The sequence below is a fragment of the Ambystoma mexicanum genome, chromosome 7p (genome assembly GCF_040938575.1).
Source record: "Ambystoma mexicanum isolate Mex_15411 chromosome 7p, UKY_AmexF1_1, whole genome shotgun sequence".
In the NCBI taxonomy this organism is placed as follows: domain Eukaryota; kingdom Metazoa; phylum Chordata; class Amphibia; order Caudata; family Ambystomatidae; genus Ambystoma; species Ambystoma mexicanum.
In genome coordinates, this window is record NC_090939.1 from 385789259 (window position 1) to 385814340 (window position 25082).

Consider the following 25082-nt stretch of genomic DNA (forward strand, 5'->3'; position numbering starts at 1 on the left):
AGGAGCATCCGCCGGTGGGTTTCCCGCCACCCAAAGACCGTAGAGACACCAGACTACTCAACACCCTTGCCGGGCCACAGTCCTTCACAAACTCTTTGCGGTCCTGAACTAGAGACATCGAGGTGCCCCGCACACCTCTTCCTTGCAGGACGTCTTTGCTCCATCGTCGACGAGCACCGCTGGGACCGAAGCTGCCGCCTCGACGATCCGTGGCTCCTGCTTTAAAGGGAGCCGCTCAAGAAGGATCCATCGACGACTCGTCGTCAAACTCTGCTATTCCAGAGGGTGGTAGAAACATTATAGAAGGAAATAAGACTTATTGAACAATATATGGACTGGGCTTGTAGTCTATCTTTATTTTACAGGTTGCCCAGGTGGGGGCGGGGGGATCTCGCACAGAAATGTGTCTAGGTAACGGGGCCAGTATTCTGCCAATTGGTCTAAGCAACTGCTTTCCTCCTATGTCTATTGTTGGTTACCTTTATTAAGTGATTTGTGTGACATTTGACCAGAGTACAGTTGATGCACTTTAATGAAATCTGATAATTGTGGTACCAATTAGAACTGTATATATTTGCCATTGTAGATTTACTGAGTTAGTGTGATTGTGTATATAACCTTCAACCTAAATTATATAAATACTTTGTTTTAACTAACAGTGTGTGGACATTCCTTTATGGGGGCTTAGGGACTACACTGTACTTAAGAACCATCCTGCATCACCTCTTGAGAAGCTAGGCCTTGATTGCTCGAGCTGCGCTACCCTATAGAGAATCTTGGCTGGGGTCCTCCGTGCCTCTCCTCTGCCATATAGAGAGCAGGAGTACAGACACCCCCCTCCAGTCTTTACAGTATCGTTCCTAAATAAGATTCTCCCACATGAAAGGGACAACTAAAGAGAGACCTAATTGGAACCAAGGCGCTGGGAAAAAGAAAGGAGGATTGAGGATCTTTCAATATGACGCCAACTGACCTATGATGACAAACGAAATGCAGAAATGAAAAGGATTTTTTTTTCTAAATCAATTAAATCAAATAAAAAGCCCCTGATGGCTTGCAATTAAATCTCTCGAAATCAGGTCTAGGCCTGGGTGCCCATGTGAGTGGCATTTCAGATTTGGTCCAATTGACTTTTAGCCCAGCATATGAGCCAAATTCAGAAATCTCCACCATCAGCAGGGAGGGTTGTCCCCAGCCTCATCACTGTATAATACCAAGTCATACGCATAGAGAGAGACTAGCAGCGCTCGGCCACAGACCCAAATTATTCGTTATAGGTGACTTTGCCCAAGTATGCTCACAAGGGTTTCTATCACTATGGCAAAACATAACAGTGACTGGGGACATCCCCGTCTGGTTCCGCTCTATAATTCCAAAGGGTTGGATATCGCTGAGTTTAATGCCAGAGGTTTGGAGGGCAGTAGCTGTATCCATTGGTCTATAAACACGGTCCGAAAGCCATTTTCTGAAGCCCTGCCCATAGATATTCCCATTGCATAGAATTCAGCATCTGAAAATGCGGCTATGGCATCTGATCTAGGCTCTATGTTTGCCATAGTGGAAAACATCCTTCTAAGGTTAAGTCGTGTCGACGAGCCATGTACAAATCCAGATTGGTCAGGGTGCACAAGGCCAGAGATATATGGGAGGATGCGATTCGCAATAGGTTTCAAGGATTTTATTCTGTAGGTTCAGCAACGAAAGTCGATGTTAAGACCTGTATTTCTACTTGACTTGTTTCGGCAGCCGTATAATGGGCGCCATGTTTGTTTGTTTTGTTTGTTTATTTTATTTATATAGCGCGCCTGACCCAGGGGTATCTGGGTGCTTAGGTGAAGATAATGGTTACATGAAGCAAACGAATATATATACATATTACAGATATTGGATACATGTCAAATACAGTAAATGCATACAAGTTGCTGATTGTAGAATCAAGACGGAAGATGCTAGCGTGCCTGAAACTAATGCTTCTGCATATATGTCTAGCAGTGGTTGGCTGAGGAGATCAATGTTAGCTTTGCAAAATTCAGCTGTGAGGCTGCCATAAGGACCTGGGGATTTTCCCCCAGCCAGATCCTCCTATGGCTTTCTTAACCTTAGCCAAATGGGCTTTTCAAGTGCTTCGATCGGTGCAGGGGTGTGCACGGCATATCAATCTAGTCTAGGTATTGGGTAGTAGCGGCTACCAATCGTGCCATCTTGGAGTTGTATAAATCTGCATAGAAATCTCGCAAATACAGTGTTTATCCTGGTGGCGTCCATGACTCGGACTCCTGCAGCATCTACATCTCCCGCATGGCTGTATTGCCCCCTCAAACCCCATGTTCCCAGTCAACCAGCCATGCAAGAGATGTGACGGGTCTGTCTCTCCCCGTATCTCCTGGCCCCGATTGACCTTTACATATGCTTAACTTCATGTCCGCAGTTCTTTGAACTATTCCGCTCCATTCTGTATGTGTGCAAGTAGGTCTGTTTCGTTGAGGCTATATTGTTGTTGAAGGACATGTATTTCTGTTCCGAGACTAGCGAGTCTTGCCCTGTGATACTGGAAATACATATTCCCTGTATATAGAGTTTGAAGGTTTCCCAAAGAGGTATAGTGGAAGTGACAAACGCAGTGGTAAAATCAAATATTCAGTAATTGCAGTGGAAATCAGTTGCACATACACTGCCAGCACCCACACGTATAATTTTCATTGGCCGTAATGCTTACATGCTGTGGGAAATTGTTGTCACAATAAGTGGGAAGTAATCGGAGTAAGTGCAGGGCAGGAGTTTAGATTCCCCAGTATTTCTCCTGGCGCTTTTTTGATAAAATAAGTAGTCAATACAAACTGACGAATTGTGCACCCCAGAACGGTGCGTATATTCCCAGACTAATACGTTGTGGCATCTACAGACATCTAGAAGGCCATAACACTCTAACTGCCTGACCATGCCATCAGAGTGGGTGAGCTTTCATGCTTATTTAGTGCTTCACGGGCCATACTGAAGTCCCCTAGCCAAATCACCCGGTCATCCAGACTTTCAGCTAGTACACCTCAGGGACTCAAAGTAGGAGGGATCGGTGCATATGTATTAGTACCTTTTCTCCTTGTATGTTGCCTCTGACAACAAGGTATCTTCCCTACGGATCCCTACTGATTTCCACCAGCTAGAAAACCACCAACCCATGTACCAGTGTAGTTACCCATATGGCATAGTTGAGTAAGGCAAGTGTTAGTGGATCCCATTCCAGTGTTTGGCCCTGATCAATGCATACTCCCCAGAAAAAGCTGTTTCATGCAACCCCAAAATGTTCACTCTGGGGCCATTTGCATACGTCAATATCTTGCATACTTTTCTGTAGTAGTTAAGCCACCGCACATTCCATGTCAAAATGGTCAATTTCACATTTCCTAAGCCTGCCATCTCCCCAATGTTTCATATGTAGCCATGCACCAACACAGCTTTCCCCTGAGATCTTGTATGCCACATACCACTGCTTCATATTTCTGCCTTCATGTAGCCTACTGCTAATGTATGACAACAAGGTCATCCCACCTCCCACCCCGACATTCCCCAACTTTTAGTGCAACGCCCAATCCCTCATACAATATAATTGTGAAAACATCTATTGCCACAGATGTGGGCCAGTGAGGCGGCTCACCTTATGGGCGGACTGTCATGGAAGGTGTTAATGTGAAATCCATGCCAGCCACTGACACAATGTTCCATCCCCAGCGTGTGGTACATCCCCAAGTTGCCACATCTGATCTCAAGATACCACCTGCGCCTCTTGTGTTTTCTCATTGTGTGGGAGGCTCTAGATGTACTGCATGGCAGCTGCTGGGTCAGTGAAGTAGTGCGTTTTTCCTCCGGGTCCGATACGAAGCTCGGAAGGGCATAGCATTGAGTATTGAACCTTCCTTTGTCGCAATTCCCTCTTCGGCGCACAACATTTTTGCGTGCTCTCTGGACCCCCGGGCTCAGGTCTGGGAATATCTTTATATTGGTGTTTTCGTACCGGATCTCACCAGCCACCCTGCTGGCTTGAACTATTTCATCACAGGCTCTATAATTCAGTAGCGGCACAATGAGTGGTTGCAGTGGGGCCCCCAAAACAGGTCGAGGTCCCAAAGATCTATGCGCATGCTTGCTGACAAATCAATCCTATACCGTGGGGGGGGGGCGGAATGATTTTGATGAGAAAGTTCTCCATATATTTAGCAGTCTTCCCTGTTTCAGCCCCTTCCTCAGACACACTGTTCAGGTCTTATTTCTGTGAGACCATCCTTCCAGGTCCTCGACTTCACCTGCAATGCTTGAATTTCCTTGGTTGCATTAGTGGAGGCCTTTTCATTCCCAACAAGTATCTTCAGCCACCAAAACACTCCTTTCCACTTCACACGTTCTGGTCCCCAGTTCAGCCAGTCTGTTCTGGGTGCTGTCCACTCTGGCAATCACGTTTCCTATTTGTGTGCAGACTTCCAAATGATTATTCTTAAAATACAGCAATGATTTTTTTTTTAAAAAAAAGAGGGCTCCATCGTAGTGTCACCAGATTCTGCCATATCCACCAATGTTGTCAGTGATGCTGTCGCCCTACTCCCCCCCAGCAGAAGTTGTGGGGCAGGGCTGCTCTTGAGGGCAGACTCTGTTTTGTCTTGTCCAGGGGGAGGTAATGCCTCCCCAACCAGCCCATCCACCCTGCCCACACCTAATGCCTCACCAATAATACTCTCCCGGCTGGGTCTATTGCATACTGTTCCAGTGTCTATTACTTCAGATTGTGCTCTCCATCAGTCCGTAGATCGGCTATGTGCAGGGCAGCCGGAAGAGCCCCAGCACCACACCTTGATTTGATCAGCAGGCTAGCTTTTGCTTGCTCTGGGGGAGGATTGCTAATGGTAAAGTTCTCTTGCACCTCTCAGGGCTGTCACCACACCTGTGCGCCACATGGCACAGGGCTAGAGTCAGCACTAGTGTGCTTCTTTGCCGCTCCCGCACTGGATGATAAGGGCGATGCGCGACCACCCGTGCTGTAACAGCTTCCCGCACTCCATCACCAACCTGCCCGAGATGTTTACCCTTGGTGTAGTGCTGCTGCAGTGCCTGCCCAGTCCTTGATACTATGCGCCTCCAGATGTGTGATCAGCACCATCTTGGATGCAGGTGTCTGGGCTACAGCTGGCTCGGATCGCCCCCGTCCCGGCCTTGCAGCTGCAGTGTCGGGTGTCTTGCCTTTGGATGCGATATTGCTGCCTCCCACTACACTGGCACAGTGCATCATGTCTCATTTGCCTCTTCTTTAAAGGGCCTTTGCTGTAATCATGAAGATGAAGTTCAGTCTTCTGCAGTGGGCATCCACAGGCTTTTGCTGGGGGCAGTATTGTATGGAGTAACAAACTATATGGAAGCATCCATAGCTTGAGCTAAGTAGATGCCAGTGTATAACCCAGCAAGCAAGTGAATGTCCACAGAGCCAATCACTAAAAAGGTGCCAACAACCCTTTACTCTGAAAGTGCAAACTTTGAGACACAAGCAATGCAGCTAGCAAAGAGGCGTCAAAATGCATGCAGAAACAGATAACTTGCATGAAAAAAACAGAAATCTTCACAAATGACTGCCAATGGTGAATTTTTAAAAGGACAGATACCTTTAAATAGTGCATTTTCAAATGTCTGCATAATGCCGCACCATTCGCTCACTGTCTTAATATGCAATGGCAATTAATAAATACAAACCTATTTGTAGAAGGATCTCTGTTTGTGTTGTCTGTACCCTGGTAAGGGCTGTTCATCTCTATTAAGTGTGAGCTCCCTGTAATATAAAAATATATATCAATTGGTACAATTTCTAACACACGTCGCTTTGTACACTCATTTATTCATATATTGTTAAACTGCAGCAATATCCAAAAGTAGTGATACAATTGTTAGAAAATTTATAAAAAGATGCATCTTTTTTATTTTCTTCTTAAGGTGAGGGAGAGATTTTAAATTACCTCCACTATTAACATTAACAGGCAGACACTAATGGGCAATAACGAGTATACAGGTGCTTCGAACAAGTATGCATTGACATGGTACTGCATAATATAGGATATTAAATGTAGCACTTTTATCTCCACATTAGTAACCAATAGTGGGTCTTTGTATAGGATTGCATTCATGAAATAAAAAACCTGGAAACGTAAGAAGATAGTTAAACATACGTATATTCATGCAGGGTGGAGAATAAAGATGTACACTGTTGGGGAGAGGTGGTATATTCCGCCCCCTGCACCATTCCTGCACCAGGTAAATGGTGTATGAACTAAGGAGGGGGGGGGGGAGTTATCTCTGCCCCTCATGTGAATATTTGCATCTCTCCTTTTGGATACAAGTGTACAAACGTTGTTCCAATGTATATAGGCTGGACTCCATTTTGTGTCTTTCCAAACGCCATCTTTGTCTAGGCCCTCTGCTGAAATGTCCACTCTCCCTCTCCCAGCGCTGTGCACGACCGGCCCCCGCCACCTCCACCCTGCGTCAGCGCAGCGGGATTCCTGTTCTCACGGAAACACAGCCATTCATTGTTGCAATTAGCAAGTATCGAGTCCTGACACAATGTGCTCATCTCAGAATGTGAGACCAAGGCTGCGATACACTAAACCGATGCCCCCTATTCTCCTTGAACGTATCTGGTCTCCAGACCCTTCCCTCGCACCACCTCGCCTTTGCCCTCCATATACCTACTTTACGATGATCATATATTCTGGTAACACTAACAACTTTCACCAATGTGTGTTTGAAATCGTGAGACTCCAGAGATCACAAATCAGAGATCGTCCCTTCTGATAAGGCATCTGAGGGAACGACCCCTAACCCATGCCCCCATAAAATACAGGTCGGAATGTACCCATTTCACACCAACAGCCCCCTTTTTATGTGACAATTTATGCCAGTCATTATTGCTTGCATGCCGAGCTCTGTCATTTAGCCTAGTTAGATAGCGCTCCATCATCTCTGCGGACATCGCCTGACCTTCACCCTGCAAGGATGCGCCCAGCTGACCATGTGTCCTGTGACGGACGAGGAGACATCCACCAATGCAACCCAGGCATCCCCTATGGGGCTGGGAGGAATACAAGTGCCTAACCAATCATGATTTTCGGATCGTCTTGTATGTATGACATCACTTGTGAGGCTTGGTACCCTTAAAATGTGCTGCCAATGCATCTGTCAGCAGAGCGCTCTCGGGTAGCAGAGCTCTTTGCTTCCATTTATTTGCGTAAAAATTTTTTTTGTTTCCATGCAATTACTCTCCTGGTCTTATTCCCCAGTGGGGTGTGTATTTTATTCTGTCTATTGGGACACATGCATGATAAGGTGCCAACCTTCGTTTGGTGACCCCTTATGCGCGATAGTTCAGGAGACACTTCTGTACCTGCGGCGAGATCCAGGGCTACCCGTGGAAGGCCACTACTCTACGATTGGCAGACATGCAACAAAAGCGTACGCTCCCGAGATGGGCCTGTGCATCCCTGCTTTGCAAATACCCAACTGCTCGCCGGAGCTGTGCAGGGCCCGCCACGGGGAGGCCCCCTCGCGATACACCACGAACAGAGGGTCTTGGAGGAACACCGGCACGCGAGTACTAATTGCACAGGAAGAACAAATAAGGGTATATGATTGGGAGGCTGGATTATAAGGGGAAAAGGAACACGCATGGTTGGAGTGTGAGTGAGTGAGATGAGCATTTAAGAACTTGTATTTTCTTTGTATGGCCATTTCTTTTCTTATATATGGAGAAATAAGTTGAAGAGGAGATACAGGAACCTAGCTCTGAAAAGAGATAGAAGCCGGCGCCGGGTTACACGTTCCCGACCAATGCAGAGATTAAAAGAGAATAAGTAGGAGCCTCATATAAGGAGTAGGCTAGATAGTAAACAAGAGTTGTTGTTTTAGGTCTTATTTTTTCCTTATTGCTTGATATTGTGGAAGACGGCAAAGGAGGGGCACAAGTGATGTGAATGGAGAACGTGTGAAAGGGGGGTCAAGGGAGTGTGGGGCAAGGGTAAAAAAAACTTTATGTTTGAGTGTCTTGAATTGTTTAAACATTTGTTGGTTGTGTTTTGTTAAGATAATACGTACTATAGGGGGGTGAAGTAACAAAACACATACTCCTGTATTACCCCTGGAGTAGGAAAGGTTAACTGAGGGAAGAGAAAAGAAAGCACGTACTTTGATCAGACATGGGGATAGACACCCCATTGTCCCACATCTGTAAAAACCTCCTCTTATGTCAAGAGAAGATTAAAAAATATCATAATGAGTGGTTGGCGGAACTGAAGGGGGAGGAAGCGACCCGTGCCTGGCCAAAAGAGGAGTCCTTCGATAAGGGGATACTAGATCATGTTGCCACCCATTTAATAACCAAATACAAAGGGAAGCAACTCCAAAATAGAAGCAAGGTTTTAGACCTCTGGAAGATGTTTGAGGAAAATCCTGTTGTGCAGAGTAAAGAGAAGGACAGGGGCTGATTAAGGAGGGAGATAGTAAGGGGGGGGAGAAAATAAGGAGCCTAAAAGGTTATATCCGCTCCCAAGGCAGCCCTCAGAGGGGTACCCGGATTCAGTATAGGTGCCGGGGGGTGGCACACCTGCAACTTCAGTCGCAAGCCAACCCCCTCCTTATGCCTAACTATCAATACCTTCCACCACCACAGGCCTGACAACCAGAGATCTAGAGAGGGTACCAACATCTACTCAAGCTGAGTTGGCCTGATTGCGAGCATCTGAAAAAAGGCAACCCACTTTACAGTATTGGACTTCAAAAATGCCCTTTTCTCAGTACCCCTCGATCCAGAGTCACAATACCCAACAGAATTCACTATAGGAGGGAGGAGATATGAACACCGTAGATTGCCCCAAGGGTACTTTGAGAACCCAAGCATATTCAATGGAATACTCCATGAAGACCATGGCAACATCAAAGTATAGAGCACCATTATACAGTATGTGGATGACCTAGTATGCAGTGAAGGAGAAGAAAGGTGCAGAAAAGACTATCACTTTGTTGACATTATTGGCCCGCAAGGGGTACAGGGTAGATAAAAGTAAATTGCAGTACTGTTTAGCAGAAGTAGTTTACCTAGGTCAGCTCATCTCAAAGGATGATAAAATGATAGTGCCAGATAGAGCAGCAGTAGTGCGAGCAGCTGGGACGCCGCATACTGTAGAAATCAAACATTTCTTGGCATCTGCAACTATTGCTGTGCTTGGATTTTGGATTATGCGGCGCACACAAGGCCGCTACTCAATAGCCTGAAAGAAGCCCAAAAAGAAAAGGTTCCAATAAAATGGACACCTGAAATGCACACAGCATTCACAACATTGTAAGAACTGATAAGTACTGCCCTTGTCCTGGCGACACCTTACTATGAGCGAGAATTTTACTAATTCTGACATTCTAATGGGACACTCATGACTGCAATGTTGACACACATCACTGGGACACAAGCCCCTAGCATATTACAGCAGCACACTCGATTGAGTAATGCAAGGAATCTCTTGCAGCAGCTGCATTTGCATTAGAGAAAAGCACTACAATTGTAAAGGGCTGCTCTGTCACATTGTACGTCGAACACTCTCGGTTTGCCATTCTTGAACGATCAAAGTCCACACTTACCACCCAAAGAGCATCAGCTTATGAGATAATTATCTCAAGCCCCAATGTCCATGTGGTCCGTTGCAAAACAGTAAACCCAGCAACATCATTACAGAGCCATGCACAGTGCAAGATATACAAGAACATGATTGTGCCACATTTGAAGGGGATGGAGACGATATCGCTAAGGTGAGAGAAAATGCACTAGAGGAGGGAGAAGTATATTTTGTGGATGGGTCAGCATCAATTTGGCCAGAGACAGGTAAAAAACATGTGGGGGCTGCAGTAGTACGATTGGAGGAAGGAGAATATGAAATACTGGTACAGAAACGTTTACCAATGCACTACTCCATTCAAGAAGCAGAAATACTTGCCCTAATGAAAGCACTACACGCAGCAAAAGGGTGCGCAGTAACAATATATTCTGACTCAGCATATGTAACCACTATGGTACATGCTGGTATATCGCAGTGGAGGAGAAGGGGGTTCAAGAGAGCAGATGGGTCCCCAGTACAACATGCAGGCATTACTCAAACTGATTACAGCGCTAGCAGAGCCTTCAGTAGTAGCGTTGGTAAAATGCCAAGCACACACAAATAACAATGACGAAATATCACTTGGGAATGCAGCGGCAGACGCTGCTGCCAAACAAGCAGCATATTTCCAAAAGCCATAGACAATCAAGTGTGTACTAAAGGAGAAAGTACAAGAACACACAGAGCAATGCCTTACCGATAGCACAAATAATAGAGATCCAAAAAAGAGCACTGCCACAAGAACAAGAATTATGGACAAAGAGAGGGTGCACCCAATCTCCCACGATCTCTTATGGAGACAAGATAGCACAGGAAAAGCAGTGATGCCTGTAGAATTATTAAAGATAGCGTTTCAACAATTGCATTTCCCTGCCCCACACACCCAAACAGCATATTGCTGCGGATATCCAGGAAGATTGATTTGTACCAAACCTCCAGGGATATCTCACTAAGATGTTCATTGAATGTACCACCTGCCAAACCTTCAATTCTGGGATGACACTGAGAACAATATGTGGCACACTGCCGCGTCCAGTGGGACCCTTCCGCAAACTGCACATTGATTATTCAGACATGGGAGAGAGACAGATGTAATGGAGCAAAATATTTGATTGTGGTGGTCTGTCCCTTTTCACGCTGAGTGGAAGCAGGACTATGTGCCCACCCAGACGCAAGCTGTGCTGCTAAATTCCTGGTGAGAGAGGTGTTCCCACGTTGGGGAATATGTGATGTCATACGATCCGACAACAGTTTGTAAATGATCTCTTCAGAGAAGTGACCTCCCTACTAGGGATAAAACAAAATCTGCTTGATATACAACCTGCAAGCTAACTCAGTGGTAGAAAAAATAATTTGGACAGTCTACTCTTAAGGAGGCCGTTTATGTCACACCCTGAAGAAAAATTGGATCTATTGTTTACCTTTAGCCTTCTTCCAGCTGCGCACACAGCCCAGTAAAGACCACCACTTGTTGCCCCATGAAATAGTGACTGGTAGGAGAATGCAAACTCCACTTTCACCTGTAAGAGGAATGTCAGATGCCCATCGAACAGCAACTGTTCTAGGAGAGGAATTCAAGGAATACCTCACGCAACTAACAAAGGCAGTGCGATGCAATGCCAAACAGACTGCACCGCTCTTCACAAGAGAAAACGAAACAGATACAACTGCAGCCCCTGACAGCCCAACAAAACCACACTTGCCCGGCAAACTAGTGTATGTTCGCAGCTTTGTAAGGTGGTGGAACGCACCCAGGTTCCATAGACCCTACAAAGTGATCTATTTTACCCCATTAGCAGTAAAAGTAAAAGGGCTCAAGTATTGGGTGCACCTGTCAGACGCCAGGAAAGCACACAACAGCGTAGCAGCAGAAACACCACAGGAAAATGAAAGATGTGGTAGTGTAGTAAAATAGCAAAACTATAAACTTACCAGCTAGTAGTAAAATAAATATTATTTGAAATATGCATATAAAAGAGGAATAACAGGTGTAAATAAAAAACAACAGTATATTATGAAATTGTTGTTTCTTCTTAATGTGCCTCTTTACATTTCTTATTTTCTGTCGGTTCATTAATCCCTGACCACGTTTGTGTTTTTATTTTCTGTTTCTACAGGTGCTACAATGGTGGAAACGATGCCACTGACTAATGGAATACCTCAGATAGGTAGTCTCAGATAGGTAGTAATAGGAGTAGAATAAGTGCAACAAGGGCCTACAGTTATGACTGTGGCCTCTATGTTGTAGCAATTATTTTCAGTAGTGCGATGATTGGATTAATGATATTTTGAGGAGTGTCTTATTATAGGTGATAAAAGCCAAGCGGGTAAGGGGAAAACAAATTCAGGAAGGAATTAAATTAAATGTGGAATAACACAATGCTCCCCCATGCTGCTGAAAATGCAACCAAAATAACCCCAGAAACAGAAAGCAGTGTGTTTAATGAACTTTATGAAAACAATGTCCTAGGACAAGCAGTTATTCTATCACGGGCCACCTCACAACCAAACGATGTAACTAACTCATGGCTGGTCCAAATGTATGATATGTTCCCCACTGCTACTCCATAGGACCTATCAAATACCCCTTATTGGCAGCAAACCACTGACCTTAGTGGAATGGTAAAATCAAAATGATTCCCATTGTACTGCCCTTTGTCGCCCAATGCACGAGAGACCCTGTGTACTTCAACCAAAATGTGTAAACGAACTTTAGGTTGGAAAAGTATCCGGCAGCAAACTAGTAGGAACAAAAGACAAACGAAGCAATATAAATATGATGCCTACAATGGGTTGGGGCAGGACAAAATGGAAGACATTCACCATCCAGGACAATCAAATAAATGGTACTCAGACATGAGTGCCACTGGACGACAAGCAACAAATGGGAGCCGTTATGTTTGCTCCCTGATACTACACCCATCGGGGACGCCTAAGGTTTTAGTACCTCAAGAAACTCCCATTGTGGAAGAACAATGTCTCATTCATCTTGCACTGTGTAGGATAAAAGAGACTTCTCCGGTACACACAATACGCATGAAACTCCTCCCACCTGACTTCAGAATATGCAAGAAGGGGACTCCACCCAGAGAACAAATGGCAGCAGTCAACATTCATGTGCAAGGCAGAAGGGCTGCACGGCCTGTCAGACAATACACTGTAGTGGATGAATAACACGAGTGCAAAAATATGGACTGAACACATCTCTAAACTAACGTGGGTTACCGCCCTGGAGTAGCCAATACAGATCCACCATTAGCAGAAATATGAACTTTGCTTTCGTGCAAAAGGAAATGTACCCATGGGCTCTAACACATTGCAACAGAACCATTGTTGTTCTGAAAAAAGCAACAGTGGCTCTTATGGACCAATACTGGTTATGCGGCAAACAGGCATACCTGCATCTCCCGCCTTCATGGAATGGTGACTGTGCTCTGGCAACGTTACACTCCGCACTGCCGGTGGTCCCAGGAAAAGCATATAGCAGGGGACACGGTCCTACACAAACTATGACAAGTACCCCAACAGGGAGAAGAAATATCACCTCTTGTGAATGTGCTGACAGAAAAACTACACGAACAAGTGTCACGAAAAAAGCAAATATCCAACTACATCTCTAAAGACTCTTCTGATCTCCTGGCGCAAATCCCTGCTGAGTACAAGTTATTCAACTCAGCAGAGACATTCTTTGCATCACTGATCCCCAGTATCCAGGCCCGCGCAAATGCCAAATGGCTTCAAATCGTGCGCTGGGAACTCATACAACTGGCAAACGACACTGAAGAGGGGTTTAATATCGTCAAGGTGGAGGTAAGAGCACTAAGACTAATGACAATGCAGAATAGGTACGTGCTCAACCTACTCATGGCAATGGAAGGTGGTGTTTGCCAAAAATATCGGGAGCGCATGTTGCACATTTATACCTTCGGCTGACGCTGAAAATGGCACACTCACACGTCATCAAAGCAGTACATGAGCTCGGTGTAAGGATGAAAAAGGAAGGTGGTGTGCAACCAACAGACTTGTTTACCTCAGCATTCGAGTGGCTTCCATTGCGGCTTGCGACTGTGATGAAGATGCTAATTCCCATCATCGTTTTCCTTTTGTTGATCTTTTGTGTGTGCCAGCTAGGGATCCTGTGCTGTGTCAAAACAATTCTTAATAGTGCAATGATGATGGTGACGATTGGCAGCCAGAAAGGGACTGACAGAGGTCCTCATATTATGCAAGATGCACAAGTACAAGTACAAACGGGGGAGAGTGATGAGCCAAAATTTCGCATGGTAGCTATATATATATAATACTGGGGATATAATTGACAATCTGTACCACACAACTACTAAAGAGCCACAAGATTTGGAAAATCACAGGGAGGTGTGGGTAGATTTAGATGGGGACAGGTATTGTATACATATGTCCTGTACTCCTGAAGAGTATGCTCGTCGTGGGGAGAGTTTAAGAAATGTCTGCAGGGCATGGATACCAATTAAGGGCACCACAGTGTGGGACGAAACCTAAGAATGGCAGAGGAACGTAGATGGAATGGAACCAAGTATTCGATACATTAGAAGTAATGAAAGGGGGGAATGTTGGGAGAGTTGGTATATTCCGTCCCCCTGCACCAGCTAAATGGTCTATGAACTAAGGGGGGAGTTCTCTGCCCCTCATGTGAATATTTACATTTCTCATTTTGGATATAAGTGTACAACCGTTGTGCCAATGTGTATAGGCTGGACTCCATTTCGTATCTTTGCAAACGGCATCTTTTTCTAGGCCCTCTGCCGAAATGTCCACGCTCCCTCTCCCAGAGCCGCGCACTGCCGGACCCCGCCACCTCCACCCTGTGACAGCGCAGGGAGATTCCTGTTCTCACGGAAACACAGCCATTCATTGTTGCAATTAGCAAGTATCAAGTCCTGACAAAATGTGCTCATCTCAGAATGTGAGACCAAGGCCTGCTCCAGCCCCAGTGTCCCATTCATCTCTGCTGACCCAATCATGCCCTCTCCACCCCTCTCCACCCCCTCACTGCAAGGCCGCGATACACGGAACCTGCATATATTCTGGTAACACTAACAACTATCACCAATGTGTTTGAAATCGTGAGACTCCAGAGATCACAAATCGGAGATCGTCCCTTCTGATAAGGCATCTGAGGGAACGATCCCTAACCCATGCCCTAATGAAATACAGGTCGGAATGTACCTATTTCACCCCAACAGCCCCTTTTTGATGTGACAATTTATGCCAGTCATTATTTCCTGCATACCATTCTTCAATGTCCCCTGAACTCTTTGGCTCTACTCCTCCTGCTTCCACTCGAACTCCTTGTAAGGGCTCAGAATGAAATCTCGGATACATTTTGAAGACAACCTGCACCCATTCTTCCGTTTGCTTTAATGCTTTTTAGGGGATTTTAATTCTAAATGAATAAAAATAAACCCAGGGGAACTAGCGATCCTGTTGCAGTAAGCAGAGAATACTCCCAGCCGGGTAAAGAGTAAGGCACGGACGGTGAATAGACTCCTGTGTCAAACAGTCACAGACACGTTGCAAAGAAATACTTGGAACAAAACGGTCAACCGCTGGTCCTCAATGTATTCAATCAGGGTCAAGCCATAAAGACTAAAAGCATACATTAACAATCTAGAGTCTAACAAAAGCTCTATGGTCAACCCATTTTTGTAGTATTACTGTTCCATTCATCAAGACAAAACGAAACCGGGACAAGCCCCGTTTGCCTACTATATATTCAAGGAGGAGTTGCTTGCGTGCAGACTGATCACTAGCCCCTTTACTCCTCTTGGAGACAGAGCATGAAGCTGAAATGGAAGATTAACAATGTAAAAATCGTCTGTATCCAGCCCTCCAGCTCATTTACTTCTGTAATAAAAAATATCAATCTAACTATTTCCCACACAGGAATTGCTCACTGTAAAAGGTTCTGCCTCCTTCTGGTGAGGGAAGGGAATATGAAATTTGGAAAGCATTTAGCATCCACATGAAGGATATGCAAGTCTGTCAACAAATGTGAGTCCTTGCACACAGTTGCATGACTCCAGTGCCACATACTGGAACCATTACTTCCAATTGAAGCCTTCCGTTGTACCGGTACAGGATATTAAGATTCCACCACAATAGGGGTGGGGGGGTTAACTGAAACACTAGTCAAGGAGACAGTGGAAAGAGGGAAAAACATTAATGGACAGGGATTCTGACATAAGGGGGACGTGCACATTCAAGATTAGGATGGGCACATTAAAGATTAGATTGTAAAAATCAGGTTTACCATACAAAAGAGAAACGGCCTGCAAGGAGTCACAGACCAGGCACACCTGGAGGCAGAAGGAGGGAAGGATAGCCAAAAAGAGCCAGAACCTGGGAATAAAAAGATTTGAGATACCCAAGAGGCTGCAGAGTGCTATATCTCAGACACTGGTAGAGATCAGACAGAGCAGTATAGAAGACCAAGAGCCTGATGATGACTATATTTCAGACTGTGGAAAAGAACAGAAATAGAGGAGAAGAGAAAGCCACAAGCCTGCTGAGGGTTTGATCTCAGATCCCGACAGACCAGAAACGGGAGGAGAGGAAGGCCAGTCTGTAGAGGGCTCTATCTTAGACACTGGAAGAGACCAGACACAGGAAAGGAGAGAACTACAAATCTCACTGGGGGATACATTCCAGATGCTGAGAGAAGATCAAACGCTGAAACAAGATAATGGCCCACAAGGGTGACCCTTGGCGGCGGAGTTAAACTGAAGCAGACGGGCAAAACCATAACCAAGAGGGAAGAAATACTTTCTGGTAGAAGTGTGCAAAAATATATCAACATCAGCTCAGGTAGGCAACCAGCGACTAGAGTGTATTAGCTGAGCCTGGTTTGTACAGTAAATCAAGGGCCAGCGATCGGTGGGCAGCAGAGAACACAGTACTTTCTGATAGGAAAGGTCTAGAACTGAGCTTGCAGTTAACCCTGGCACTGCTTAAAGAAGCACGATTGTGGGCTTCAATAAGAGTGAATGCTGCTATACTACAGTCTGTAAGCTTGATCGAAGAAGCATACTGGGCACTATTTCCTATAGACAGTGTACTTGTTGAGGAATATTAATGAAGACCAGCATTCAAATAGGATGGGTTCTTCATTTACATGAGTTTCCCATCATGACATCTTTATTATTGGTATCCTTTATGGTTTCTAGATTGAACCACCTGTACACAATATGCGTAATCCTCACCCACTCTGTTGCAGTGAATGGAAGTGTTGAACTTCACCAACGACTCCTGTGTGATTTGTGGAAGCTTCATTTCACTGCGCACAAATACATATCTGCCCGCAAATTGAGCGAACTTAATGCCTTGGTGAATATTCTGCAGCTGCTGACCGCTGTTCACAGAAGCCCTAAACAGTGGGAGAGGAGGAAAAGTGAATTGAAAAGAAGCAGGGCTCTGCTACACGTCAGAGACAGAGACAGTGCCACAGCCATCTTCTATTTGCCCTGCGGCTATGTGTGGTAGATTAAAAAGGAGCTTTAGAGAGAGACTTTTGGGCACATAACCAGAACAATCTGCCAACTCTTGCGCTGCAGCAATCACAGTTACAGAAGGGGGAGGGGAGATCAGTGTTCCTTGGACAAGAGACTTCAACCTGTTGGTTGTGGTATTGGTCCCAAACAGAGTACTAACATCATATGCTTTGGGCAGATCACTGAATAAACGAGTACAGTGAAGTGCACAGGAAGTGGGAAATGGGGTACGGAAACTTGGAGAGAAGCAAGGCACCACTTTATGAAATGAGGCTCAGGATAGTTGGCGATGTGCTGCAATTTTTGGCGCAGAGCGCAGCCACTAGGATTGGATTAGCTGGTTGCATGTCTTGATCTCAATCAAAAAAATCCCCATGTCAATTGGTAACAAGATCGACTTGCTTTACAGGTTGAAATGACTTCTACATATTAAACAGTAAAAAGGTCAATCTGGTACAAAGGCTGACATGTCTGTTTTGAAAGGAAAAATGCATTACTTAAAAAAAGTGTAGCATCGTCAGGTTAAGAAATTGAAAGGTTAAATATTGGGGGGGGGGGCCCACAGCACTTCTGCTAAGTTGCGATGAGCCACCGGCCTGTCCATTTTCACCCATATCTTGTCATGCACCGCCTCCTCTCCCCTCAACCACTCCCTGATGATGCGAAGTTGGGTTGCTTCGTAATAACGCTTAAAATTTGGCAAGGCCAAACCTCCCTCTCCCCTAGCTGCCCGTAGAAGCCTAATTCCCACCCTGGGTCTTTTCCCCTCCCATTTGAAACTCTTAGTTAATGCTCCCAGTTCTTTAAAGAAACTCGCCGGGATCGGCTGTGTAGACCCCGGCATTTATATAAGAGTTTCATTACCAAATTTATGGCCGACACTTGGGACAAGTTAGCGGGACCCGAGGGGATCACCACTTTTCCATCTCCCTTCACACCCATCTTTGAGAATAAAGATTTCACCCCAGGCTTGGAAAGGGGAGCATTTGTCAAGTGGCGGGAGGGCGGCTGCAAAAAGTTGGCCGATAAGTTTCGTGGAGGGGAGTTGCTGTCCTTCTATGACTGCAAGAGGGAATTTGCGATACAAGAAGGGGAAAGGTTGCGATATGCGCAAATACGGCATTGGCTTCTACACCCAGGGGTCAAAAGGGAGGCCACACGAGAGCCCACCCTATTTGAGAAATTTCTTCTCACTAATGACGGGGCGAAAGGCCCGATATCCAACATCTACAAAATCTTGGACAAAGACAAGGTAGGCACGGTATACACGCATTTCGTTGAATGATTTTACATCGTGGGACTTTTCATCGCCACCCCTTTCATCGCCAAAAACGTTTTAAAAAACTTTTTTATGGGGGGGGTGTTTGGTGCGGTTTGGGGTATGATTATTTAAGTAAGGGGGGGTTAGGAGGAGAAGCCTCCCATAAATAAAACATTTTTTTAAAAAAAAGGAGTTTTTGGCGATGAAAGGGTGGCGATGAAAAGTCCCACGATGGAAAATCATTCGGCGAAATAACGTAGAACCGTAGGCACGAGCTAGCCCTATATGAGGGACTGGGATCGAATTGTAGGGCGCGAGATCACTAGGGAGGAATGGGAGAAATTATGGAGGAGGATTCCCAAACTGGCCAAAGCGTCCCAATTACAGGAAATCTGGTATAAAGTACTTTTTTGGGTGGCATTACACAAAATCGGAGAAATGCTGCAGGGGCTGTGGAATGACAGGCTCAGCAGAACACATTTGGTGGAAATGCCACTTGATAGAGTCTTTCTGGGAAGAAATTCGACGGGAGCAGGCCTTCGGGGAGGTAGACGAAAGAACACCAGCACACATTCTGTTAGGCTTCCGAAAGTCACCGAGGCAGGGGGAACCGAGAGGTAGGGAAAAGGCCAAAACTATACTGGTCCTGGCTGCTATGTTGCCAATAACACAGAGATGTAGGGGCCCGGAGGTACCTCAGTATCAAGATTGGTATCGGAAGATTTGGGAAATAGCGGCTCTGGAATGGGCTACGTTCGCCAAGGACAATAGAGTGCAGAACTTTGCAGCAGAATGGGGAGAGATCATGGACTTTCTTAGGGACGATTTTAGGGTAATGTGGTGCCCGCAGCGCTTGAGGCTATTGGACCTACACTGAGCGTGGGGTGTTTGCCCGAGAGGGCGGGGATCTGCGAGGCATTGCTCGATGCCGGGGGGGGGGGGGAGAGGGATTAGAGGTAGGGAGAGGGGTTGGAGGGAATGTTTCTGTTACTACTGTTCATCTTAAAATGCAATAAAAAGAGTTTTCAAAAAAGAAAAAAAATATTGGGGGGTTCACCCCACATGCCTGCTCCCGTCACACCTCTTCGCATACAACTCCTAGAAACACTCAAAATATTGATACATACACAATACATGTTTCTCTTTCAATCAACATGTCTTGTTTTTATAAAGAGGGGCTTCACCCCAACCCTCTTTCGTGCCCTTTCCGGTCCATCCCCATTCCTCATTTTACATCTCTCAGCCGGAAATAAGGATTTGGTGGAAGGAGCAGATCTCTAAACACAGGAAAAATCTTCACTGGTTGCCCATCCAGGACCGTATTAATTTCAAATCATGCACCATTGTTCACCGCTACCTGTATGGCAATGCACGTTTCTACCTTAAAACAGCGATAACTTGCTACACCCTAGGTAGGCTATTGCGCTCAGCGGACCAGGCCCTTGTCTCCTGCCCCGGGGGATGGGCAAACCATTTCCAATACGCGACATCCAGTTGTGGAATTCCCTCTCTGGGAACCTAAGACAGGAAATTAACCTTTTACGCTTCAGAAAAATGTTGAAAACAACTCTTTTCAAATAATTCAAGTCCTATCTTATCTGATTCTTGATTGTCTTGTTCTTCACCTGTCACTTTTAGCTGTTGTCTTGTGTTGAAGTGCGCTTCGATGCCTGCAGGCTACCGGCGCATTATAAATGAATAAATAAAAATGAATAATAAACACTGGTGTTAATCTGTGCTGCCATGGTAAAAGCTAAAAGGCTGACCCGGGGTGCTGGGCCATAGCATTTCCTCAACAGACGTTGGAAAGCTAAAAACAAGAATCCTGGCCACCTTCCGCTTTCTCCAAGTTTGCGCACTTTGCAAGAGGCTGTTGGGATGCATCTAGAGATCCCATACAAGGCCAAACGATTCAGGCTAAGAAAAATCGATTAGTGCACAAGGAAAGTGAAGGTGCACAGCTGTAGGGGGTGGGGGCACAGTTGGGAGCAACACATGTATTTTTGAAGTAGTTCCAGAAGCTTAGGTAGGCGCAGGTATAGGGCATGGGTTATACTGTGTAGTAAGTAGTGAAATATAATGTGTAACGATGAGAATTTAGGCAGAGGGCCTGGAGGCAGGAAACACTAAAGCATTGCCATATTGGAAGCGAGGCACACCATTTTGTATTCCCTTTTGGAGGTGTGGCAGTGTGCCATAATGAAGAGTTTGAATCATTTTCCATTTCCCAAGTCACAGGAGTGAAGCTGAGAATAGTGGCGTTGTCTAACTGTATCAAGCCATAGGCCTGTGGAACAAGATTGGAATGTAAATGGCAGAGAGAGGGTAGGGCTGCGCTTGTTCTGAAAGACAAATCCATGGGAATCAGATCAGAGGTCTCAAACTGCAAAAATATTCGGTTTAGATTTGGGGCACTAAATCCTTGCAAAGTGGTGCAACAAGCTTTTCACCCCTAGAGGAGTGTTTGTCTTGTCGTCTGGATGTCTTGCAAAATTGGTGACCCAGACGTGATTCAAGACCTTCTGCGGTGACAGAGGATTCTTGGCCGCACATCCGGAGGGTCACCTCCACCTGCAGTGACCAGTCCCCTGTAAACAAACTGGAGAGGTTTACAGGAGCCGTGTTGTCTGAAATGTCTGCTCTTTGGAGCAGGGCGTTGCTCCCGGATTGTGCAGGCCATTGTTGGGTGTCCATGACGGAGGAACTCGGAAGAGCATGCAGATGTAAGTGCATCTTTTGCGGGAGAAAACAATAGAGGGACAGGGTGCGAGAGTGTTGAGGAGTGTGTGTTGATGGTGAAGTGGATTTGGAGTGAAAAGACCACATGGCATATATATTTTTTTTTATTCTAGGAGGTAAAAGGATGAGAGTAACAGGATTATTTCCGATGGAGTGCGGGGGGCAGCGGCTGCCAATTGTTCCGCGGAACGTATGGGATCAATCCTGCTATTTTAACATCAGTGACTAAGGTGTTAAGCTATTGGGAGCTGTGACTTTCGATTTGGGCTTATGTAAGCCAAAGGACAATTGGCATAAAAGAGAAGAACGGATTTGCTGATGGGCATTCACAACACTTGGGAGGATTCATTTAAACTAAACTTAAAGAATAAACTGACTCACAGAATTGATGACTAACAGTTATTTTCTCATACTTCAACGGGATGCATGATTTAATTTTCTACAACGAGATTTATGACTAATACAACAATTGGCTGCCTTGAGAACGACCAAGGGTCAGCTGTTCATCATATTAAAAGAATCTCTGGAACATGTGGATCCTTCTCTTTCTGAATGGTTTTGGCAATATTATGCCATTCCATTGGACTTTGTTACTCATTAGGGTTTGAGCGCAGAGCTTGAAAGCCCCCCTATTTTTCTATAAATCATTAATAATCATCAGTTTAGTGTTCAAATCCGTTAACATAAAACCCAGTTCTTCCAATGTCTTAGAACAAACATCAAGAAGTAGCATGATTGTACGACTGACTTTTCTCTAAAGCGTAATTCATATTTTCATGAAAAGAATTCTTAAAGTTTCAAGGTGCTCCTCCACATTTCTGCTTCATAAAATTCCAATTCATCTAATAAACATACAAGTAATACCCCAATGCCATGCAATAACTTAGAACTCGCTCTACTCTCATAATATTTTATTAGAAGGAGAATGGATAATGTATCAGAGTTTTTGCTTTCATTCTCAGGTATTCCATATTTTTTAATTTGGCAGGCTTGCTAAAAATTGGTAATGCCATATGAATCAATCTGTGCAAACCACATGTTCCTGATTAATAACCAGGAATGATGAACTCTTTTTCTTACATGAAAAGTTGATCATTTTCGTTTTACCTAAGTTAATGCTGAAGTCGTTTTTTCTTTTAGCATAGACAACAAAAACATTCATCAAACCCTGTAAACCATGGCTGGAGCAGTCAAATAATATGTCGTCGTCTGCTTATGCCATGCAGAAATATATCGCAATTTTGGGAGATGCGAACATAGCATGAATTTCCTCTTCCAAGTCGGATATATATATAAATTGAAAAGACATGGCGCTAAGAGGTCAAAATCCGGTATCAGTTAAGATCTCTTTAGACAAGTAACTAAACTAACTTTAATGTAGGTGTTACTATACAATCTAACTATCAACTTCAGAAATCCTTCAGGAGTTCCCCATTTCGCTAAATTATACCACAATAAATTCTGATTGAGTGAAAAGCCATGGTTAAGTCTATAGATGCAAGATATACATGTTCATATTTCACCCTTTTATGGTGGTACTTTGGAGTTTACGAAAACCAAACTGATATTTATGCCATCTGCCACTTTCACAAGCCCAAGTCTCAAGATGTTGCAATTGAAGACCAGTGAATATTTTTTGCTCGGTGTACATCAACATCAAGGGCCTACAATTAGAGGGATCATTTATGTCACCTTTCTTATGAATTAGGAGCACACGCTCAATCTGTCAAGATTCTGGAATACATTCTGATAAAAACAAGCTGTGAGAACTAGAGTCAAAATATTTGCTCATTACTGTGGGGCTTTTTTTTTTTTACACTATTACTCATCCCTTCCTGTCCAGGGGCTTTCGGGCAGCTGGCTCTCTATGGCCAACAATATCGTCTCAAACAACATTTCTCCAAGGTTCTCAGATTTCTTGTCAAACCGTGGAGAAGGATGTGTAATCAGCTCAGGCTTTCTATATATGGAATCAAAATGTGCTATCCAGGAGGTTTCTGAGATTGGATTTTGTTGTAAAACAGATTGAGGACCATTTTCACCATTTAGAACCTGACAAAAATGTCCAGTCTTTTTTTGGCCCATAAGCCTGAGCATGTGCGCTGCATCATTTTGATGCATACTACTGCGATGGCTAATCAACCAGGAGTAAACATTGTGTTTTTCCAATTTAATCAGTTTCATCTTCTCATCATTATCTATTATACGCTTTTTTATGGTTCTTACTGTGGCTCTCAATAACCTTTTAAGCTCAAACACAGTTTTATCACAATGATGAAAATATAACACCATTCGGTTTTTTACCCATTTGCCTAGGATTTCCAATCATAATTTCTTGCATCATTTCCTCTAGTTATGAAAGCCATCTTTATTGAATGTATGTGCTTTCCATTCGTAGTTACTCAAATACCAATCATTAGTAACTCTCCCATTAAATGCATCTGTTATCGAAAGCCTATTTCTTCCCTGATTTATTATAAGTGGGACATATTTCATCATCTCTTTCGGGTACCAACACTTTAAAATTGGCTGTTAACATGTTATGATTGCGGTGTTCAGTTTCCACAATTCCAGATTTTGCACAGCAAACACAAGATCGAATCAATATATATATGGGATACATTACTCACCGTAATCGCATTTCTGATGCTTGTATCTGCTTAGATTCACATGCTGTGCATAGGCTGACATCTAGTGGAAGCTGCAGAGTATTACAGTTTGTTTTTCGAAACTCAAAAATGGGCGTCGACATAGGGAGTGCCAGTAATACTATCCCTAGTGAACGTCCACTGTACCCATGATCCCTCACGCGTGTAGGACCCTCAGATTTTATTTTTTCTGACATGAGGTAGCATGAGGAGTAGCGTGAGTACAGATTATCCAAGCTTGCAGTTATCTGAGCTTGCAGTTAACCCTGGCACTGCTTAAAGAAGCACGATTGTGGGCTTCAATAAGAGTGAATGCTGCTATACTACAGTCTGTAAGCTTGATCGAAGAAGCATACTGGGCACTATTTCCTATAGACAGTGTACTTGTTGAGGAATATTAATGAAGACCAGCATTCAAATAGGATGGGTTCTTCATTTACATGAGTTTCCCATCATGACATCTTTATTATTGGTATCCTTTATGGTTTCTAGATTGAACCACCTGTACACAATATGCGTAATCCTCACCCACTCTGTTGCAGTGAATGGAAGTGTTGAACTTCACCAACGACTCCTGTGTGATTTGTGGAAGCTTCATTTCACTGCGCACAAATACATATCTGCCCGCAAATTGAGCGAACTTAATGCCTTGGTGAATATTCTGCAGCTGCTGACCGCTGTTCACAGAAGCCCTAAACAGTGGGAGAGGAGGAAAAGTGAATTGAAAAGAAGCAGGGCTCTGCTACACGTCAGAGACAGAGACAGTGCCACAGCCATCTTCTATTTGCCCTGCGGCTATGTGTGGTAGATTAAAAAGGAGCTTTAGAGAGAGACTTTTGGGCACATAACCAGAACAATCTGCCAACTCTTGCGCTGCAGCAATCACAGTTACAGAAGGGGGAGGGGAGATCAGTGTTCCTTGGACAAGAGACTTCAACCTGTTGGTTGTGGTATTGGTCCCAAACAGAGTACTAACATCATATGCTTTGGGCAGATCACTGAATAAACGAGTACAGTGAAGTGCACAGGAAGTGGGAAATGGGGTACGGAAACTTGGAGAGAAGCAAGGCACCACTTTATGAAATGAGGCTCAGGATAGTTGGCGATGTGCTGCAATTTTTGGCGCAGAGCGCAGCCACTAGGATTGGATTAGCTGGTTGCATGTCTTGATCTCAATCAAAAAAATCCCCATGTCAATTGGTAACAAGATCGACTTGCTTTACAGGTTGAAATGACT

At 44.6% G+C, this 25082-nt stretch overlaps 1 protein-coding gene across 2 annotated transcripts in view; it reads right to left on the reverse strand.

Annotated features, from left to right (window-relative positions):
* RBM11 (RNA binding motif protein 11) overlaps positions 1-25082 on the reverse strand; it is a 332304-nt gene that overhangs the window by 119737 nt on the left and 187485 nt on the right. For both annotated transcript variants that reach the window (XM_069636426.1, XM_069636427.1), the window contains one exon: positions 5731-5806. In XM_069636426.1, the coding sequence (XP_069492527.1) occupies positions 5731-5806 (76 nt within the window). The remainder of the gene's footprint in view (positions 1-5730; positions 5807-25082) is intronic.